Source organism: Oryctolagus cuniculus, chromosome 15, assembly GCF_051225735.1.
Source record: "Oryctolagus cuniculus isolate XC-2025 breed Fujian yellow rabbit chromosome 15, ASM5122573v1, whole genome shotgun sequence".
NCBI classification, from domain to species: Eukaryota; Metazoa; Chordata; class Mammalia; order Lagomorpha; family Leporidae; genus Oryctolagus; species Oryctolagus cuniculus.
Window position 1 is genome coordinate 37,488,352 of NC_142881.1, and position 22,097 is coordinate 37,510,448.

The 22,097-nt window shown below is 40.6% G+C and overlaps 1 protein-coding gene across 11 annotated transcripts in view; it reads right to left on the minus strand.

Annotated features, from left to right (window-relative positions):
• Positions 1–22,097, minus strand: part of EXOC6 (exocyst complex component 6) — a 321,390-nt gene that overhangs the window by 30,766 nt on the left and 268,527 nt on the right. For 7 of the 11 annotated variants that reach the window (XM_051823933.3, XM_017348420.4, XM_070057617.2 and 4 more), the window contains one exon: positions 9,376–9,449. The exons of the other annotated variants lie outside the window; for them this stretch is intronic. In XM_051823933.3, the coding sequence (XP_051679893.3) occupies positions 9,376–9,449 (74 nt within the window). The remainder of the gene's footprint in view (positions 1–9,375; positions 9,450–22,097) is intronic. 11 annotated transcript variants of the gene reach the window in all.

The window sequence follows — 22,097 nt, forward strand, 5'->3', positions numbered from 1 at the left end:
CGCCCATATGGGATGCCGGCGCCAGAGGCGGAGGATTAACCAAGTGAGCCATGGCGCCGGCCCCTCACTTTTATTTTAAACATAGGGAGAGAGAGACAGACAGACACAGAGAAATCTTCTATCCACTGGTTTACTCTCCAAATAACTGTAGTAGCCAGGGCTGGACCAAGCTAAGGCCAGGAACTGGAAACTCAATCTGAGTCTTCCACATGGGTGGCAGGGACCCAGGAACTGCAGCCATCACTTGCTGCTTCCCAGAGGTTTGTATTAGCAGGAAGCTAGATTGGAAGTTGAGGAGCCAGGACTCAAACCAGGCATTCTAATATGGAATGTGGGTATCCAAGTGGTATCTTAACTGCTGTACCAAATACCCAGCCCCTTCAACAAATTATCTTTTAAAAGTTACTAGTATTTACACCATATTTGTATTATTTGCATTTTAATATTTAAATTTTATCTATCTAGAGGCTTTTCTATTTGCTAACTTTTAAAACTAGATAGTTCTAGGAACCCATATATTAACGTAATAGTGGTCCAGGCAAATCCACATTCAAACCTGATGCCATGGAAGAGTGTTTTGTAGGATGATAGGAAAATTTTTTAAAAATATTTATTTATTTATTTGAAACACAGAGTTACAGAAAGAGGAGAGGTATTATTTATTCATTTATTTGAAAGGCAGAGTTACAAAGAGAAGGAGAGAGAGGGAGAGGCAGAGAGAGAGGGAGAGGTATCTTTGAACTGTTGTTTCATTCTCCATATGGTGGCAACAGTCAGGGCTGGGCCAGGCCATAGCTACAACCTAGAAGCTCCATGGGTCTCCTACATGGGTGCAGGAGTCCAAGCACTTGGGCCATCATCTGCCACCTTGCCAGGCACATTACCAGGGAGCTAGATCAGAGGTAGAGCACCCGGGACTTGAACCACTGACAGTATGGAATGCAGGCAACTCTACCCATCACACAACAGCAATGGCCCCAAGAGATTTCCTTATGTGAAAAGTACTTAGTACTCAAATAGATTTGGGGGGAAAATGTGATATACCTCTACTATAGACCTGCTCAAGGCTTTTAATGTGCTATGAAATTTTGAGTTTATAAGAGACAGACATAACGCAGTTTCCCACACTTCTTTGACCATAATTTATTTTATGATTCATTGTTCCAAACAACAGTGTAACTAATACTGCTGCACTTAAGTTCTCCTTTATATTCAGTCATTGCTGATCACTTTATTAAGTGATCATTATAAATTCTTATAATATCCTCATCTAAAATATTTCTTTATCCATGAAAGAATAAAGACTTGACCCCAGAGACCTGAAAATGCTTCTTAGAAATAACTTACTTTTTAGTATCCCTAATGCTGACAAGATAAATCAAGAAAGGTTTATATCTGTTATACTTTTATTTGATAAGACAGAAACATGGGTCATGTAGTTTTAGAAATATTGTCACCACGAACAATTAAGGGAGCAGGCACTGTGGTGCAGCAGGTTAAGCTGCCGCTTTGGGGTGCCAACATCCACATCAGAGTGCCTGGTTCGAGTCCTGGCTACTTTGCTTCCAATCCAGCCTCCTGCCAACACAGAAAGCAGTAGGTGATGGCTGAAGTACTTGGTTGGGTCCCTGCCACTCATATGGGAGACCTGGACTGAGTTCTGGGCTCCTGGTTTTGTCCTGGTCCAGTCCTGACTATTGTAGGCTGGAGAGTAAACAAGATGATGGAAGAGATCTCCTTCTCTTTCCCCTTCTCACTCTGCCTTTCAAGTAGATGAAAATTAATAAACATTTTTTAGAAGGACTAACCAAAGAGGGGAAAGTAATAAATTCACTAAAATTAGGAACTTTTATTCATCAAAAGATACCAGTAAGAACTCATGAAAAGACAAGCAACAGCACAGGAGAAGATATTTACTAAACATATATAACAAAGGACTTACATTCAGAATATACAAAGAACTTATTCATAAATCAGTAAGAGGTAGACAACCCAATGGGAAAAAAGAAGAAAAATAACAACCCTAAATCTGGATAAGCTATTCAAGAGAAAGACAGTCAAATGGCCAGCAAACACATGAAAAGGAGTTTAATTTTTTAAATCATCAAGAAACGTATACTAAAACCACAACGTAAAACAACTACACAGCAACTGGAATGGCTAAAAAGAGACAGAAAACATCAAGTGATGATAAGAATGCAGAACAACTAGAATTTTTGCACACTGTTGCCTGAAGTATACACTACTACAACTGCTTCAGAAAACTGCTTTGCAGCATCTAAAAACTGATACTTACACATTATTATTATTATTTATTTTGAAAAGTGACCTCCCATTGTTTCAGCTGAAACACCACCTGCTAGTTCACTCCCTAAATGTCTTGACAGCTGAGGCTGAAATAGGCCAGATCAGGAGCTGGAAACAGCCACTCAGTTCTCCCCTGAGTGGAGGTACCCAGCTGCTTGAGCTATCACCTGCTGCCTCTGAGGGTATGCGTTAGTAAGAATTCAGAGTAAAGCTGAAACTTGAATCCAGGTACTTCCAGATGAGATGTGGGCATCCCAAGAGGAATCTTAACCACTTCCCCAAAAGCCCACCCCACAGTTTTCTGTCTTGATCTGAGTGTTGCAGAGATGCAGTCCGTTCGTGAAAACAGACAGAACAGTTAAAATTTGCTTGAATACATAATTTACTTCAATAAATCACTTATTGGAAAAGTGCCATGAGATCCAAACATATTTTGTATTATTCAAATTGTCTACATTTTAGTTCAGAGGAACGATCATTACTCTTTTCCGTGGTTTGCCTAAAATCAAATACTTGAAAGCAGGACCTAATCCTGGATATGGTAAGAAAAATAGTAAGATAATTTTTATGGCATAGGATTGTATCTGGAAAAAGAAAAAAGTATAAGTGGTTCCTATCTAGGCTAATAAGACCCACATATTTGATTTCTTTCTACAAAGGTATGTCTCTAAGGCTTTTAACTAAATATTACAAGTTTTTAAAACGCTCTTCATATGACAAAATATCAACTTAGGTAGCTCTCCTAGCTTTGTGACACTTTGGGAAACACTACTGGGGTGATAATGACACATTAACCAACATTCTTTGGGCAAGAGATTGTCTTATTTCAGAATGTCAAATGAAGCATTGTCTTACTATTCTAAGTAATTTATCACAAAGTGAAATAGGATCTGTCAAATAGAATTTGGGTTAGTGTTAGTGAAGCCACTGATACTCCATCTACTGAGAACTATCCTCAGGAAAAAGCTATGAAGGTGAGACATATATTTTTGAAGTTTTCAATCAAAATAGCTATTTTTTAAGACTTATTTATTTGAAAGGCAGAGTTACAGGGAGAGAGGAAGTTACAAAGAGAGATCTTCTATCCACTGGTTCACTCCCCAGATGCCCTCAACGGCCAGGGCCAGGCCAGATTGAAGCCAGGAGCCAGGAGTCTCTTTTAGAACTCCCATGCAGGTTCACTGGCCCAAACCCTTGGGCCATCTGCCACTGCTTTCTCAGGCCATTAGCAGGGAGCTGGATCAGAAGTGGAGCAGCTGGATTCTGGCCTCAGAATCAGCCCTTAAAAGGCATTTGGATCTGGCTAAAAATCCCATGAGAGCACTTCAGGCATGGAAAGCCAAGACACTGTGGCAAAAAATGGCCTACATGAAAGATCTCTGTGAGTGAGATCCCAGTGGGAAGAAGGGACCATCAAAGAAGGAGTTACCTTTCTCTGAAGGGAGGAGAGAGCTTCCACTTAGATTATGGCCCTATCTAAATAATGTTGGAGTTTGTGGATTGAAAAGGCTTCCATAGCCTTGGCAGCTCATGACAAGAGCCTCGGGTGATCACTGATGTCATAAATAAGAGTGTCAATTATTAAATCAACAACAGGAGTCACTGTGCACTTGCTCCCCATGTAAGACCTCTGTCCTTAATGAGTTGTTCTATGAGAATTAATGGTGAAACTTGTCTGCCAATAGTACTTCATACTTTGTATGTCTGTGTGGGTGCAAACTGTTGAAATCTTTACTTAGTGTAGAATTGATCTTCTGTATATAAAGATAATTAAAAATGAATCTTGGCTGGTGTTGTGGCATAGTGGGTAAAGCCACCACCTGCATAGTGCCAGCATTCCATATGGGTGCCGGTTCAAGTCCCAGCTGCTCCACTTCCAATCCAGCTCTCTGCTATGGCCTGGGAAAGCACTGGAAGATGGCCCAAGGACTTGGGCCCCTGTACCCGTGTGGAAGACTTGGAAGAAGCTCCTGCCTCCTGGTTTCGGTTTGGGGCAGCCAATTGAGGAATGAATCAGCAGATGGAAGACCTCTCTCTCTGCCTCTCTGTATAACTCTGACTTTCAAATAAATAAATACATAAGTCTTTAAAAAGATGAATCTTAATGAAGAATGGGGTGGGAGAGGGCGTAGGAGGTGGGAAGGGAGTGGGGGTGGAAGGGTGAGTATTGGGGGGAGAACTGCTATATTCCAAAAGCTGTACCTATGAAATTTATATTTATTAAACAAAAGCTTTCAAAAAGAACAAGAAGAAGAAGTGGAGAAGCTGGGACTTGAATCTGCGCCTGTATGGGATGCCAGAGTCACAGGCAGTGGCTTTACCTGCCACACCACAATGCCAGCCCCAAATTTTTAAAGTTTTGGTGATTAAAAAATAGTCGTTAGCTTCTTGGAAAATTCAGTTATGTAACTGTGGAATATCTCATTTCCCAGTGATATTCAGTGAAACTCTTCTGTATATTAAGAATGAGTTAGGGGGGCTGGCGCTGTGGCGCAGTAGGTTAATCCTCCGCCTGCAATGCCTGCATCCCATATGGGAGCCGGTTCTAGTCCTGGCTGCTCCTCTTCCAATCCAGCTCTCTGCTGTGGCCTGGGAAAGCAGTGGAAGATGGCCCAAATGCTTGGGCCCCCGCACCCATTTGGGAGACCAGAGGAAGCTCCTGGCTCCTGGCTTTGGATCGACGAAGCTCCAGCTGTTGTGGCCATTTGGGGAGTGAACCAGTGGATGGAAGATCTTTCTCTCTGTCCCTCCCTCCCTCTCTGTGACTCCACCTTTCTTTCTTTTCTTTTTTTTTTTTTTTTTTTTTTTTTTTTTTTTTTTTTTGACAGGCAGAGTGGACAGTGAGAGAGAGAGAGAGAGAGAGAAAGGTCTTCCTTTGCCGTTGGTTCACCCTCCAATGGCCGCCGCGGCTAGCGTGCTGCGGCCGGCGCACCGCGCTGATCCGATGGCAGGAGCCAGGAGCCACGTGCTTTTCCTGGTCTCCCATGGGGTGCAGGGCCCAACCACCTGGGCCATCCTCCACTGCACTCCCTGGCCACAGCAGAGAGCTGGCCTGGAAGAGGGGCAACCGGGACAGAATCCGGCACCCCAACCGGGACTAGAACCCGGTGTGTCGGCGCCGCTAGGCGGAGGATCAGCCTAGTGAGCCGCGGCGCCGGCCGTGACTCCACCTTTCAAATAAATAAAATAAATAGAAATTTTTCAAATAAATAAAATAAATAGATATTTTCCAAAAGATAAAATCCAAATGGCCAACAAATACATGAAAAAAATGTTCAGGATCACTAGCAATCAGGGAAATGCAAATCAAAACCACACAATGAGGTTTCACCTCACCCCGGTTAAGAATGGCTTACATACAGAAATTTACCAACAACAGATGCTGGCAAGGATGTAGGGAAAAAGGGACACTAACCCACTGTTGGTGGGAATGCAAACTGGTTAAGCCACTATGGAAGTCAGTTTGGAGATTCCTCAGAAACCTGAATATAACCCTACCGTTCGACCCAGCCATCCCACTCCTTGGAATTTACCCAAAGGAAATTAAACTGGCAAATAAAAGAGCTGTCTACACCTCAATGTCTATTGCAGCTCAATTCACAATAGCTAAGATGTGGAATCAACCTAAATGTCCATCAACAGAAGACTGGATAAAGAAATTATGGGACATGTACTCTATAGAATACTATACAGCCGTAAAAAAAACAATGAAATCCGGTCATTTGCAATGAAATGGAGGAATCTGGAACACATCATGCTGAGTGAAATCAGCCAGTCCCAAAGGGATAAATATATATGTTCTTCCTGATCGGTGACAACTAACTGTGCACCTAAAAGGAAACCTGTTGAAGTGAAATGGACACTATGAGAAACAATGACTTGATCAGCCCTTGTCCTGACTGTCAAGGAACAACTTACTATTTTATTCCTTTTAATATTTTTTGTTCTACTTAATACCATTGGTTGAACTCTTTAATTAACACACAATTATTCTTAGGTATTTAAATTTAACTTAAAAGTGATCCCTGTTAAATATAAGAGTGGGAATAAGAGAGGGAGGAGATGTACAGTTTGGCACATGCTCAATTGGACTTACCCCTAATCGTGGTTAGAAACGTGCCAGGGGACTCCAATTCAATCCCATCAAGGTGGCATGTACCAATGCCATCTCACTAGTCAAAGTGATCAGTTTCAGTTCATAATTGATATAATGATAGGATTAAGTGTCAAAGGGATTACATAAACAAGACTAGTGTCTGCTAATACCAACTGATAGAATTAAAAAGGAGAGAATGATCCAACATGGGAAGCGGGATGCACAGCACACTCACAGAATGGCAGATGTCCTAAACAGCACTCTGGCCTCAGAATCAGCCCTTAAAAGGCATTTGGATCTGGCTAAAAATCCCATGAGAGCACTTCAGGCATGGAAAGCCAAGACACTCTGGTTAAAAAAAAAAAAATGAAAGATCTCTGTGAGTGAGATCCCAGCGGAAAGAACGGGCCATCAAAGGACGTACCTTTCTCTGAAGGGAGGAGAGAGCTTCCACTTTGACTATGGCCTTATCTAAATAAGATCAGAGTTGGCGAACTCAAGAGGCTTCCATAGCCTTAGCAGCTCATGACAATAGCCTCAGGTGATTACAGACCTCATAAATAAGAGTGTCAATTGTTAAATCAACAACAGGAGTCACTGTGCACCTACTCCCCATCTCTGTCCTTAATCAGTTGTACTATGTGAATTAATGGCATAACCAGTACTCAAACAGTTCTTTATACTTTGTGTTTCTTTGTGGGTACAAACTGTTGAAATCTTTACTTAGTATATACTAAATTGATCTTTGGTATATAAAAAATGTTATGAAAAATTATTACTGCATACTGAATATTATACAAAATAATCTTAAAGTTTAAAATTTTTAAGGTTTTTATATATTCTTAAAGGAATTTCACATATTCATCTGAAACCCTCTTGAAAGATTATATTTAACTAAACAGGGTCTTTGTAAAAGACAGCAGACATATATACCATAGTCCTTCACCATTTACTGACTTGATTTCAGAAGTGAGGGTGGCAGATAATAGGCTTTGCTTGTAAAATAATTTTCACATACAGATCAAGTTCAAACAGCACATTTAAATTGATTAAGGCAGCATATTCACATAAGGCAGTACATAGTGCTAATCTTCTACATTGTCTGCTAGGGCAGTAGGCCCTAAGATGTTGTTGAGATAACTGGCTTCCATTAGCAAGTAGGTGATTGGCAGGAAGATAAAGTCTTTTCACTCACAGGTCAGCTATTTCTTTTTCTTTAGAAGAGGGCAATCCTGATGATCCATCTTTTAGCTACAGTCTCTCATTGAGTCCCAATTCTCTGGCCTTCAGCTTTGATATAGTTCTAACTTTCCTCTTGTATCAGCTCATACTTGTCATCAGTTCCTCTATTCAGTACAGCAAATATCAGGAGTTTGACCTCAGGGCAAAGACCGGGTGGGCAGGTAAAATCTGACCACTAGACCTACTTCCTAATCTTTCATACCTAGCAATTCATGAAGCAGTATCAAATTCAAACTAAAAAACAGAAGCATGACCCCTTATAAGTAGTATGAAAAGGGCTCTTTTGCCTTCCTAAGTATACTTGAAAAGAACTGTCAGCCCCCCTATTAAGACAGAAATGGATCACAGACCAGGGGGGAAAAAAGGAAAAGTGAAGAAACTCAACTAAAAAGTAAATAAAGTGTTAGTACCCCCTTTATGTTTAGTGATATACTACTTCATATAAAAGTATAAAAAAGTATGATGTCGGGAACATAAAAGCACCATCAAAACTTGAAGCCACCCTCATTTGAATAATCACTAACATCTGACATAAAAGCTTTATATCATTTCATGTGAGACTACTATTTCCAAGATTAGTTTTATTTTTTGGTCAATTCTCATAGTTGGCATTTCACTACTTAACTGTTTGTTAATTCAAAAAACAAAAATAGGCAGAAAATAGCCACTCTTCTCAATTTATTAATCCAGGCTGCTGAAATCGTAAAATTCAAAGTCATGCTCTAGCAGTGAAAGACAAGAACCAGTTGCATCTTCTCATTTTAGAATACAAAAGAATATGATTAAATTTTATCATTTATAATTGGGAAATTTTTAAGTTTTACTTATTTGAAAGGCAGAGTCACACACACACACACACACACACACACACACACAGAATTTTCCAGAGTTGATTCACTCCCAAAACACCCTCAAGAGCTAGGGCTAGGCCAGGCCAAGGCTAGGAGCCAGGAATTCAATCCCAGTCTCCCACATGACTGGCAAGGGTACAAGTGCTTGAGCCTTCACCTGCTGTCTCCCAGGAAGCTGGAATTAGAAGCAGAGCCAACATCTGAACCCAGGTACTCCACTATTATCTCAAGTGGCAGCTTAACCACTTCGCAGAATGCCTGTGCAGACATTAATATCAATACCACTAACTTTCATAGATGACCATGAAATCACTAAGAAATAACTTAAATTTCAAGTGTCATTAAGAGAAAGCACAAAGTTATTTAGTCACATGATTACCAAATTCAATATTAACTGATGAACGTGTTCCATGAAGTTGAGACATTGAACATATACAGGTTCAGAGAGAAGTGCCAGATACATAGTCATCAAGAAAGCAACTTTCTGGAGTGGGTGTTAGGGTGCAGTAGGTTAAGCGGCTGCTTGGGATGTCTGCAGCCCATATCAGAGTGCCTGGGATCAAGCTCTGCCACTGTTTCTGATCTGGCTTCCTGCTAATGTGCATCCTGGGAGGCAGTAGATGATAGCCCAGTAAGTGGGTCCTTGTCACTCATGTAGGAGACCCAAATTGAATTCCTGGCTCCTAACTTCAGGCTGGCCCAGCTCTGGCTGTTGTAGGTATCTCCCTCAGTCACTCTGCCTTTTAAATAATAAACAAACTTTTTAAAAAGAAGCATTTTTCTAAAGAAAGATTGTTTCAAGGCAAAGAAGCATTTCTGATTTTTTTTTTAAGCAAGAGGTGGAAAGCAATGAATGAGAAGTATATTATTACATCTTACTTGTCTGAGGTCAATGAATGCTAGCTGCAGTGTATCCCCCTGGAATCCTGGCACAGGCTCAGAACTGGCAAATACTATTTAAAAAGAAAAAGAATAAAAACAAGATTGCAAAATATACAAGAGTGTAACTGCTAAATTAATTTATTCATTACAAATGTATTATACTACTTACGTGTAACCATTTCAAATGAAGACTATTTATAACCTTCAATTTCCACTACTGAGAATGTTCTCCACACCCATTACCACAAATATTTTAATAATTTTAAACTCCTAATCTGTCATTTAATCACTGTAATCCTTAATCACAATAAATTTAGAAGCCTTATCCTATGTAAAGTTCAAGGTAGTAATATACTTCAGTCAAGTAAAGTTTTCTGACTCTTTTTAGCCTTAGGTGAACGATTACAGCAGCATTTTGAAACTATACCAATTCTATGGCTGTCAACATATTTCAAAACATCTGCTTCCTTACACAATATGCTCCATAAAAATCCCACCTCTAACTAAGAAGCAAAACCAAGGTAGGAAGTAAACTTCACACAGACAACAGGCGAAATGTTCTAAATAGAAAATTCAGGGTGATATAGAGATGTCTGTTCATGCCTTTTAGTCGTCTTTTTTTTTTTTTTAAAGATATCTCAACACAAAAGATTTTTATTTCAAAATATTTTCTATAGTGTTTTGTGCCCTAAAAAACTTTAATGCTAGTAACAGTTTAGTTAAATTGAAGACAATTACTATACTAGTCATCTTGAAGACAGAAGACTTTGGGCCCATAAAAGAGACCTTATTATTTTAAGCACAAGCTTTTCTGATTAAGAGTGCAGCAATCCGGGACAGCACTGTGGCATAGTAGGCTAAACCTCCCCCTATGGCACCAGCATCCCATCTGGGTGTGGGGTTTGTGTCCGGCTGCTCCTTCTCTGATCAAGCTCTCTACTAGGACCTAGGAAAACAGTGAAAAATGGCACAAGTGCTTGGGTCCCTGTGCGTGCATGGGAGACCTGGAAGAAGTTTCTGGTTCCTGGCTTCGCATCAGCCCAACTCCAGCCACTGTAGCCATTTGGGGAGTGAACCAGCAGATCTTTCTCTCTGTCTCTCCCCCTCTCTGTCTGTAACTCTGCCTCTCAAATAAGTAAATAAAATCTTAAAAAAAAAAAAAGTAAAGAAAAGAATGCAGCAATCCTTTCCCTCTCAATTATTATTTTAATTTTCTGAGAGACCTTTAGGCTTTCCATTTTGTATTTAACTGAGCCACTATTGTAGAAGCTATCTAAATTTTCAGTCTATGTAGTTCTTGGAATAATAACAATAGTGATTAAGTTTGGTATGTTTTGTGTGGAATACAGTTTAGAAAATCTCAAAGTCAACAATAAGAAATGAAAATAGTAAAGCTTAGCTTATTTGGCATCTTTGGGAAATGAGGCATTCCAATAAGTCTTTATTTATTTTTTTTTTTTAAGATTCATTTATTTATTTGAAAGTCAGAGTTACATAGAGAGATAAGGAAAGGCAGAGAGAGAGAGAGAGAGAGAGAGAGAGAGAGAGAGAGAGAGATCTTCCACCCACTGGTTCACTCCCCAATTGGCCGCAATGGCTGGAGCTGTGCTGATTTGAAGCCAGGAGCCAGGAGCTTCTTCCAGGTCTCCCACATGGGTGCAGAGGCTCAAGGACTTGGGTTATCTTCTGCTTTCCCAGGCCACAGCAGAGAGCTGGATCAGAAGTGGAGCAGCTGGGATTTGAACAGGTGCCCATATGGGATGCCAGCACTGCAGGCGGTGGCTTTACCCACTACGCCACAGCACTGGCCCCTGTTTTTAAGACAATTATATTTTTTGCCTGAAGCATGAAAAATTTTTTAACTTTGAACATTTTTATGGAATTCTAAAATGTACCATAATATTTTCCTAGCCCTGTATTTTTGGGTATATTATATACCTTTGCATTAATTCTCTGGATCACCCATTAAGAATACTTATTGTTCTATATAATACAGTAAAATTTTCAGGGTCTGTTAGGGTATTAAGAACTCTTCTTTGTTAGTTTTTTAAAAATATTTATTTTTATTTGAAAGTCAGAGTTACAGAGAGACAGACATCATCCATCTGCTGGTTCACTCCCCCAAATGGCTGCAGTGGCAGAGGATGGGCCAGGTGGAAACCGGGAGCCTCATCTGAGTCTCCCATGGATGGCAGGGGCCCCAGTACTTGGGCTTTTCCCAGGCCATTAGGAGGGAGCTAGGTGGGAAGTGGAGTAGCAGGGACTTGAACTGGTGCCCATATGGGATCCCAGTACTGCAGGTGGTGGCTTTATCTGCTATGTCACAACTCTGGCTCCCATTCTGTTACATTAAAAAGCTTAGAACACTGTACTGTTTGAGTGCTGGTATTTACATTTTCTAATTTTTCTGCCTTCTCTAAAGTTTTAATAAATTCTTAGTCTATGCTTTCTGTCTCGTCTTATTATCTTTAATCTTCTTGAGCAAATATAGCCTGAGTAAGGGAAGCTCTCACAAGTAAGGTTAGTATGTTTTATATGCACCTTTGAGTATATACACATACTTTCTTTTAAAATTTTTATTTATTTTCATTTTTTTGAAAGGTAGAGACACAGGGCAGCGCTGTGGCATAGTAGGTAAAGCTGCTGCCTGCAGTGCTGGTATCTCATATGGGCGCCGGTTCGAGTCCCGGCTGCTCCACTTCTAATCCAGCTCTCTGTTATGGTCTGGGAAAGCAGAAGATGGCCTAAATCCTTGGGCCCCTGCACCCATGTGGGAGACCCAGAAGAAGCTTCTGACTTTCAAGTAAATAAATAAATCTTAAAAAAAAAAAAAAAAAAAGGTAGAGAGACAGAGAGGCCTAGAGATCTTTCATCTACTGGTTCACTTCCCCAAAGCTCACAAAAGCTACAACTGGGCCAAGCTGAAGCCAGGAGCTTGGAATTCAATCCAGTTCCCCTATTTGGGTGGCAGGGACCCAAACATTTGCGCCATTATCTGCTATCCTATCAGGGTGTGCTTTAGCAGGAAGCCAGATCAGATGCAGAGCAGACAGGACTCAAACCAGGCACTCAGCCCAAAGGTGGCAGCATGGCATCTTAACTGCTGCCTTTTGAATATGAGTAACCAAAGTGCTACCATCTCCCTACCCCCACCACTTAGTTCTTGGTTCTCTGCTAGGTACTAAGTAGTTATAATTATTAGATAGGTGACTAAACTCACTTTACTCAGGCCCTCTACTCTCAGAAAACCAAAATTTAGCAAGCAAATCTAGTCACACATTTTAGTATTTAATATCATTTATTCGTATCACTGTCTTTCCATACAATGAAAAGTGGCATATTTTTATGCAGTGGCATCTACATCAGCCCCTACCATGGCCTGGATAACCAAGCTGACTTTCCCTAATACACTAGATCTTAACTGAAAAATGATAAGCAAAACTGTAAAAGCCTATTAAAAAGTAAAATGCTTTCTAATTTTAAAAGTACTTAAGACCACTCAGCATTTTGTCAGCTCCTTTTATTCACAGTCCCAGGCTACTGGCTTACAGTAAGAGTTTACCATGAATCCCTACTCTTCAACAAAGGCTGTAAATGCAAGCTCAACTTCTTCCATCACCACATATATGCATACACACACATGTAAGTAAAGACTTCCTATGACAGAAGAAGACTCACTTTACCCACGGGACACAGCAAGCAGCTCAAACATTGCAGTTATAGTTGCTTCAACTCCCCAAATTTTGCTACATTAAAAATAATCTATCATTTTTCCTCTCCCTCAGTTCCTGTTTAGGATACTGTAGTTTAAGCTCCACTGGCTTAGAGTTAAATCAAAGAGCTTAATGTTAAAATTATAACAGCAGCATAAATTTATATAGCACTTTCTCATATACCATCTGCTTTGACAGTCACAATAACTGATTTTAGTAAATAAGGTACATAAATGAGGGATCATAAAATCTTGTAACTAAAATACCCCCCTGGAAACACTCTCAAAAGTTCCCTATGGATTCAGATTCAGTTATCCAGCCCTTCATTTTATAAAATAAAAAAAATTACAAGTGAAGTGATCTGTCCAGGATCACAATAACTAATTCAGGTCTCCTAGCACTCAATCCATTGATCCATTATCTGATTAAGTATTCAACCTCTCATCTTTTCCTTTTGTTTTCTTAAAAGATTTCATTTATGTGAAAGGCAGAGTAACACAGACAAGGAAAGACAAAGAAAGAGATCTTCCATCCACTAGTTTACTCTCCAAATGGCTGCAATGGCCAGGGCTGTGCTGGGCCAAAGTCAGGAGCCTAGACCGCCATCTGGGTCTCCCACACGGGTGGCAGAAGCCCAAGTACCTGGGCCACCTTTGGTTGCTTTCCCAGATCTATTAGGAGGGAGCTGGATCAGAAGCAGAGCAGCTGGGACTTGAACAGGCACTTAAACAGAGATGAGCATAGCATATGATGACTTAGTCTGCTGAGCCACACTTGCCCCAAAGGCTCATCTTTTATCCCATTTCTCATAAGAACCTAATAAATATGGAAGAGAAATGCAAAATATGTTTTAGGCATATCCAATGATCAACTGACATAGCATACATCTGTAATTACATGTTATTCAATTTGATCAGCAGCGACATAGTTTTTTCCTTTTACTTCTTTAAAATTCCAATTTGGGATAGGCATTTGGCACAGCCATTAAAGGCTGCTTGGTACTCATGTTGGGTGCCTGGGTTCAAGTTCTGACTTCATTTCCAATTTCAGCTTCCTGCTAACATGTACCTTAAAAGGGAGCAAATAGCTCAAGTACTGGGTCCCTGACACACAAAGAGGACCTGGACTGAGTTCCAAGCTCTTGGTTTTGGCCTGGCTTGCCTTTGGTCACTACAGGCATTTGGGGAATGAAGCAGCAGATGGAAAACCTCTTTCTCTCTCTGCCTGTCTTTCAATATATATCTATATCTATATCTATACATATAGATAGATATATAGATGCATATGTATATATTAAAATATATAAAATATATACATACATATGCACACACATACACACATATATATATATTCAAAATTCAAATTCAGTCAATCTTATTGTTTCTATCTTATAAAATATCTCAAGAGTTTGAATTGGTCACCATGTCGAGCTATTGTAATTTTTTGCTTAGATGACAAGAATTTACTCCTATATGGTCTTTCTGTTTGGTTGTGTGCCAATTTTCCATTCACTTATCCCTGTGTGATTTACATGAGATTGCTACCAATTTACAGTTTGACATCCTTTAATGGTAGCCCATCACCTCCACAATTAAAACAAAAATAAGGTCCTTTACAATTTACCCCTTTGCCTATCTCTCTAGTCTCAATTCCTACTGCTTCCCTAGAAACATCTTAAATGCTTTCCATACCAGACTACATACCTATACACTTTCTTGCATATACCACAGTCTCTTTCCACAGTGCCTTTGATCCTTCTGCCTGAAGCATACCTCCTCTTCTTTTCTTTCTAGATCCCTCTTATTTATTTTTTCTTCAGTTCAATCAGCTTCAATGGGAAAGCATCCATTATCAGTGCATACCAGACTCGGTCCTTCAGTGCTCTCATTGCAATTTGCTATACATAGCCTAACCACAGCACTCATTCAATGCCTTGTAATTGTTTACCTGTCTGGGTCTTCCCACCAGTCCATGAACTCCATGAGGATAGGAGTAACACTATATGATTTCTATATCCCTATATCTTAGCACAATGAGTGACACATAATAATTATTCAATGAAAAGTTTTTTAAATGAATGAAAGAACTGAACAAGCAATTTGAGGACCCAGTACTGTGGCCCAGCAGGTAAAGCTAACACCTGCAATCCTGCCATCTCCTGGCTGCTCCACTTCCCATCCAGCTCCCTGCTAATGGCCAGGGAAATACAGCAGAAGATGGCCCAAGTGCTTGGGCACCTACCACCCACATGGGAGACCCAGAAGAAGCTCTCGACTCCTGGCTTCTGCCTGGCCCAGTCCCAGCTGTTGCAGCCATCTGGGGAGTGAACTAGTGGATGAAACTCTCCCCAGACCAAACTTCTCTGTAACTCTTTCAAATAACAAATAAATCTTTTTAATTTTTAAAGATTTATTTATTTATTTTTCTGAGAGGCAGAGCTAGAGAGGGAGAGACAGAGAAAGGTCTTCCATGAAGTTTCTGAAGAACTGCTGGCTAATTTTTAAAATCTCTTGAAGTAACGTCTACAAATTCCTTCTTGCCTTATCTAGATTCTTATTTTGTACACAATTTGTCATATTATGAGGTTTCTTTGTGCTCCTCCCTTGGGGCAGCTTTTAATTAAAATAAACAAACATCTACTTCCTTATTATGCTAACTTTGTCACTTAGCCACTTAGGGTATCTTTTTAATTTTTAAAAAATTTTTCCCAGAGATTTAGTTACTTATTTGAAAGGCAGAATTACAAAGACAAGGGCAAGATACAGAAAGCATTTCTCCTTCCGCTGGTTCACTCCCCAAAAGCCCGAAACAGCTGGGTCTGGGCCGGGCCAAAGCCAGGAGCCTAGAACTCTGTCTTGTCTCCCATATGAGTGGAAGGGGCCCAAGGACTGGGGCCATGATCTGCTGCCTTCCCAGATGCATTACCAGGAAGCTGGATGGAAAGCAGAGGACTGGGATCCAGCACTCTAATATGGGATGTAGGTGTCCCAAGTAGCGGCTTAACCCATTGTGCTACAACACGTGCCCCCCAATAAAATATTTAGAAGGTCAGATCTGAGTCATCTGATCTTATGGGAAAAAGCTATTATAACAACAGAGTAAAAACTGTTCCATCAGCATACCTGGGATGAAGGCTAGTCTGAATCAATATAGATAGAACTAAGAACAATGGGTGATATGTAAGCTGTGTTTACAATAAAATAGTATCTTCTAAACTGGCAATCTTTTTTTAAAAAAATTATTTATTTGAAACACAGAACTACAGAGAAAGAAGGAGGGAGGGAGGGAGGGAGGGAGGGAGAGAGAGAGGGAGGGGGGGAGAGGGAGAGGGAGAGGGGGAGAGGGAGAGGGAGAGGGGGAGAGGGAGAGGGGGAGAGAGAGAGAGAGAGAGAGAGAGAAATCTTCCATCTGATGGTTCACTCCCCACATGGCTACAATAGCCAGAGCTGGGCCAATCCAAAGCCAGAAGCCAGGAGCTTCTTCCGGGTCTCCCACATGGGTGCAGGGGCCTAAGGGCTTGGGGCATCTTCTACTGTTTTCCAGGCCATAGCAGAGAGCTGGATTGGAAGTGGAGCAGCCTAGACTTGAACCGGTGCCCATATGGGTTGCTGACACTGCAGGCAGTGGCTTTACCCGCTATGTCACAGCTCCGGCCCCAGGTTTTAAGAGTAAAAAGGGAACAATATTGTGGCTTAGCAAGTTAACCTGCTGCTTGTGACACTGGCATCCCATATGGGTGTCAGTTCTGGCTGCTCCACTCCTGATTCAGTTCCCTGCTGATGCACCTGAAAAAGCAACAGAAGATGGCCCAAGGATTTGGATCCCTGCACCCGAATAGGAGACCTGGATGAAGCTGCTGGCTCCTGGCTTTGGCCTGGCCATTGCAGCCATCTGGGGATTGAACCAGCAGATGGAAGATACCCCTCCCCCATTTTTCTCTCTCTCCTTCTCTCTGTAATTCTGCCTTTCAAATAAATAAATAAATAAATAAATAAATCTTAAAACAAAAAGAGTACGAAAAACAAAAAGAGTTACCCGTGGGCAAAACATATGAGTTACCCCTAAACAGGTTCTAAGGATCTATACAACAGGTACAGGACTTGGTACTGGGGATGAACAAGGGAGACTGCAAAAAGCCAGGCCATAAACATTTATCCTAATATGAAAATATATAAGCTATCATGAAATTAAATGTGGAGGGAGTAAGTCCTTGAAAAATCTGCTCTAGGCAGAAACTTTAAGGTAGAGAATGTGCATTCTGTAATGGAGATATGAAAACATCTACACATGGTAGGTGCAACTGTAAGGAGGAAAGGGGAAGAAAGAATGTTCATGGAGTCATAGAGTGAATAGACCAAAAGCTTGACTGAGGACTAAAAGGGAGGCTGAGGAAGCCAGGCTAGTCTCAAGACCTTGCCTGTGATGACAAGGCAGGTGTACATAAAATGGAATAACTTTGTGACTAAATAAATGGATGAATATGAATACCAATAGTCTAGATATTGAAGATTTCTTTTCTGTAATTCCATTTCTTGATAGAGCTAAGGATTTAAAGTAGCCAGTTTGTGGCAAGGCAAAGAAAATACCCTGTGGAGCACTTGTGTCATTAGAAAGGGTGACCAAGAGCACCATCTAGCGGTTTCTCTGGCAGTCAGGGCCTCTTGCCGGGAGTCAGGATTCTCAGATTCGTACTCTCAGGTTTCTATTCTATTCTATTCTATTACATGTGGTTTGCAGCAGCAGGGTGCAAGCCTCTGAGGTCAAATGCCCTTCTACCTTTGTTTCCCCATGTTTTTATAAAGTAGTATCAAGTCCTCTCCCTTTCTTGGAATTAAACATGAGCAAAGTATCTTAAATCAGTTAGCTTAGGCACCATTAAAAGCAGTAACAAACTCAGGTATCTATAACAGGATCCAGTTTAGTTTTTTAAAACACATGGAAATATTCTCTTAACATCCATATGATTTTCCCTTAATCTTCTAATTTTGGGGGCATAGGCCTTTCTCAAGGCTGAAATTAGAGGCTCTGAGGTCATGGCCATAAAATAAATCATCTACAGAAGAGGCCCTTCTTTCTTTTTCTCTCCTCTTTTTTCCTTTTTGAAATAGGTTAAGCCTTTATTCAAAATGAAGATAGACCAAGGCCTTCACAACTAGAGATTCACCTATTTCTCAATAACTCACCATTACAAAAGATGCTAGAGAGTTTAATAAAGCCTTTTCTAGTATCTGTGGATTTAAGAGATGAAACTCCTAGGAGCTGATACCTGCATTTACTATTTGTGTAAAATGCATAAAAGTACATTCTAAACGTATTCTGGATAGTTTTCTTTTTTTCTTTAAAGATTTATTTATTAATTTGAAAGGCAGATTTACAGAGGCAGACACACACACACACACACACACACAGAGAGAGAGAGAGAGAGAGAGGTCTTCCATCCTCTGGAGAGAGAGAGAGAGAGAGAGGTCTTCCATCCTCTGGAGAGAGAGAGAGAGAGAGAGAGAGAGAGAGAGAGAGAGAGAGAGGTCTTCCATCCTCTGGTTCACTCCCCAGATGGCCACAATGGCCGGAGCTGGGCCAATCCAAAGCCAGGAGCCAGTAGCTTCTTCTGGATTTCCTACATGGGTGCAGTGGATGCAGCGGCCCAAGAACTTGGGCCATCTTCTACTGCTTTCCCAGGCCATCACAGAGAGCTGGATCAGAAGTGGAGCAGCTGGGACTGTCGCTCCCCCTCTTCGTGGAGGAACGACACAGGACCCTGCGCTGTTCTTTCGACTGCTCGGCCCTCCCCGGGTTTGCTGCTGGTTCTTCCCGGGTTGGCTACTATCCCTTCCACCTCCGTGGAAGGGCAGTTCCCCCTGGCCACATTCCCCACTTCCGCAGGGGAGCGGCACACCGCCGGCCGGCTCTTCTCGGGGGCTGCACAGGTGTTCCCTTAGATGTTCCCCTTAGATGTTCCTGGTGCATGCCGTCTCTCTCCTCCTTTATAGTCCTCCTCCGCCAATCCCAACTCGGCTGCCCACACGCCGAGTACGCTGCTCTCCTCCAATCAGGAGCAAGTCCTACAGTTTATTGGTTGAACTGGAGGCAGCTGTGCAGAAGCTGTTTACTTCTCTCCCAGCGCCATATTGTGGGAGAGCAGATGCATAGAATAAGTCTTAATTCCAGTAACTCAGTCTAGTCCGGATTGCTCCCCACATGGGACTTGAACTGGTGTCCATATGGGATGCTGGCACTGCAGCCAGCGTCTTACCTGCTACGCCAACACAGGCCTCTATTCTGGATATTTAAAACACAGAATAGTGTCTTGTCTTTCTGGTTGCCTGCTGCTATAGAAATATCCTTATTTTGTTGGTGATGTGAAGTACTTCCACTTTTGTAAGAACTTGTTCAGAGAATGCAATGGTATTAATAGAATAACCATCAGGTGCCTGTGCTGTGGCTAGTGGTATAAGCCTCTGCCTACGATGCCCCAGCATCCCATATGGGTGCTGGTTCCTGTCCCAGCTGCTCCTCTTCCAATCCAGCTCTCTGCTATGACCTGGGAAGGCAGTGGAAGAAGGCCCAAGTACTTGGGCCTCTGCACCCCCATTGGAGACCTGGAGGAGGCTCTTGGCTCCTGGCTTCTGATCAGCTGAACTCTAGCTGTTGCAGCCATTTGGGGAGTGAACCAGATGGATGGAAAACCTCTCTCTCTCTCTCTGCCTCTGTAATTCTGCCTTTCAAAGAAATAAATAAATATTTTAAAAAATTAAAAAAAGAATAACCATCAGCTATGCTTACATCAAGGAGTTAAATGGTCTTGAGTATAAATACAGCAAAATAAATTGGTCTTAACTTTTTGGTAACAAAGGTATAACTTAGAGAAATCAAATGTAGATTATAAAAATCTGTAACTTATCTTGTTTATTTATTCAACAAATAAACATTTATAGGCATTTTTAAAGAGCACAGCATTTTGTAGGCTGACTGCAATTTAAAATCTTTTATGTTGAATTTAATTGAACTTTTATCCTGTGTGGTTAAATACTTCTCTCTTCCTCCTCCTCCTTTCCCAGTCTTCACAACCCCTGCCCTGGCCCCCACATCATGAGATACATTTTCTAAGTCTCTTCCACTACATAATTCTTTAAGTCTAACTACCCTAATAACACCAAATAGTGTCTTTATTCACTCACTAATTTTATGTAGTTCCCTCTCTAAAATGTCTGGAATCCATCCTCTTCTCTCCATTCCCACTGTCAAAGAGCAATCTCCTTTTATTTTCATATGAAAACGATCAAAAGTCTTTTAACAGATCTTCCTGCTTTCAGTCTCTCCCTTGTTAATAGTTTAATATCTACTAGATACTAGAATTAAGCTTTCTGTGACACAGATTTCAGATCTCATGGCTGGTGTTGTGGCATAGCAGGAAAAGCTGCCACCTATGATGCTGGCATCCTACATGGGCATTATCTCATGTCCCAGCTGCTCCACTTCCTATTCAGCTTCCTGCTAATGCCCTGGAAAAAGCAGTAGAAGATGGTCCAAGTAGTTGAGTTGGTGCCACCGACATGGGAGATCACGATGAAGCTCCTGCCTCATGTCTTAGGCCTGACCCAGCAATGGCCATTGTGGCTGTCTGGGAGTTGAGCCAGCAAGTGGAAGATCTCTTTTCACCCTTCCTGTTCCCCACCCCCTGACCTCCCGCCCTGTAACTCTTTCAAATAAATAAATAAATCTTAAATTTTTTTTAAAGTTCTAGATCTCTACTACTTAGAAAAGGAAATCCAAGCATTCAAGAGTTTTTCTCAAGCCATTTGTAAATATGTACTACACATATTGTAGTACAGGCACATAAGACCCAAGATTCCCCAAGTATATTCTCATCATAGTGCTTTTATCTCATGCTTACCCATCCTTTAAAATCCAGCTCAAATTTCACTTCTATAATGTCAATGTTGTCACTCCCATGACATGGGGAATTAATTACTCCTTTTCTACATATATTTCTATAATGAATTGATATGCTCTATTATAATTATTATGTGTCTGTTTCCTCTCTGGACAAACTATGTAATATTTGAAGCCTGATCCATTTCTTATTTCCCCACATACATATACTTATATATATGCAAAAGTTCTCATTCGACATTTAAATAAATTAATTTCCTATAAGTCCATTGGCTTAACATTGAAAAAAATCCTGTTTTATTATTACAGACTGAAATTTTAGTTCAAGCTAGTTTATCTCATAGGTACATGTGTCACTGGTCACAAGAAATAACAAAGAACATCAACACATAGTTTGAAAAACAGAGTACACAGATGGATCAGGGCTAATCTTCATCAGCAAAAAAATAAAACAAAAAACCATACATAGGTGAAACAAAAAAACCACACATATATATGATTACATATATATACATATATATGTATGTATACACACACATATAAAATAATGCCAGTAACTGAACTGTTTCCAACTTTTCTTTAAAAGATTTATTTATTTATTTGAAAGATGGAGTTATAGAGAGGAAGAGGCAGAGGCAGAGAGAGATCGTCCCTCCACTGGTTTACTGTGCTTGTTATTAAAATTCACCTTCTATTAGAAAATTCTTTGACTTAAGCACCTTTCCTGAGTTGCCCAGGATCTTTAGTGGATTATGGTCTCCAGTGTGAGTTCCAAATTCCTGCTTTCTGATTTGCTTGGATCTCTTGTTAGCGTAGCACAAACTAGAAGGATTTTATGTTAATCCTGAGAACCAGACTACTGTGTAAGGGTTTCCAAGAGTTTTGAAGACAAAGTAATTACTATGAGTCAACATGGGTTTATGAAGAATCATAGTAGTATCATTTTTTTCTTTGAAAGGGTAATTAGACTGGTAGATGAGGAAAATTCATTAGTTGTTAGTAACTCTATATGCTACCAAGGTATACAACAAAATTACTTACAATAAAAGAACAAACTATGAGTTATATTCAATTAGGATATTAATAACTGTCCAAGAAATCTCAAGTTACCTA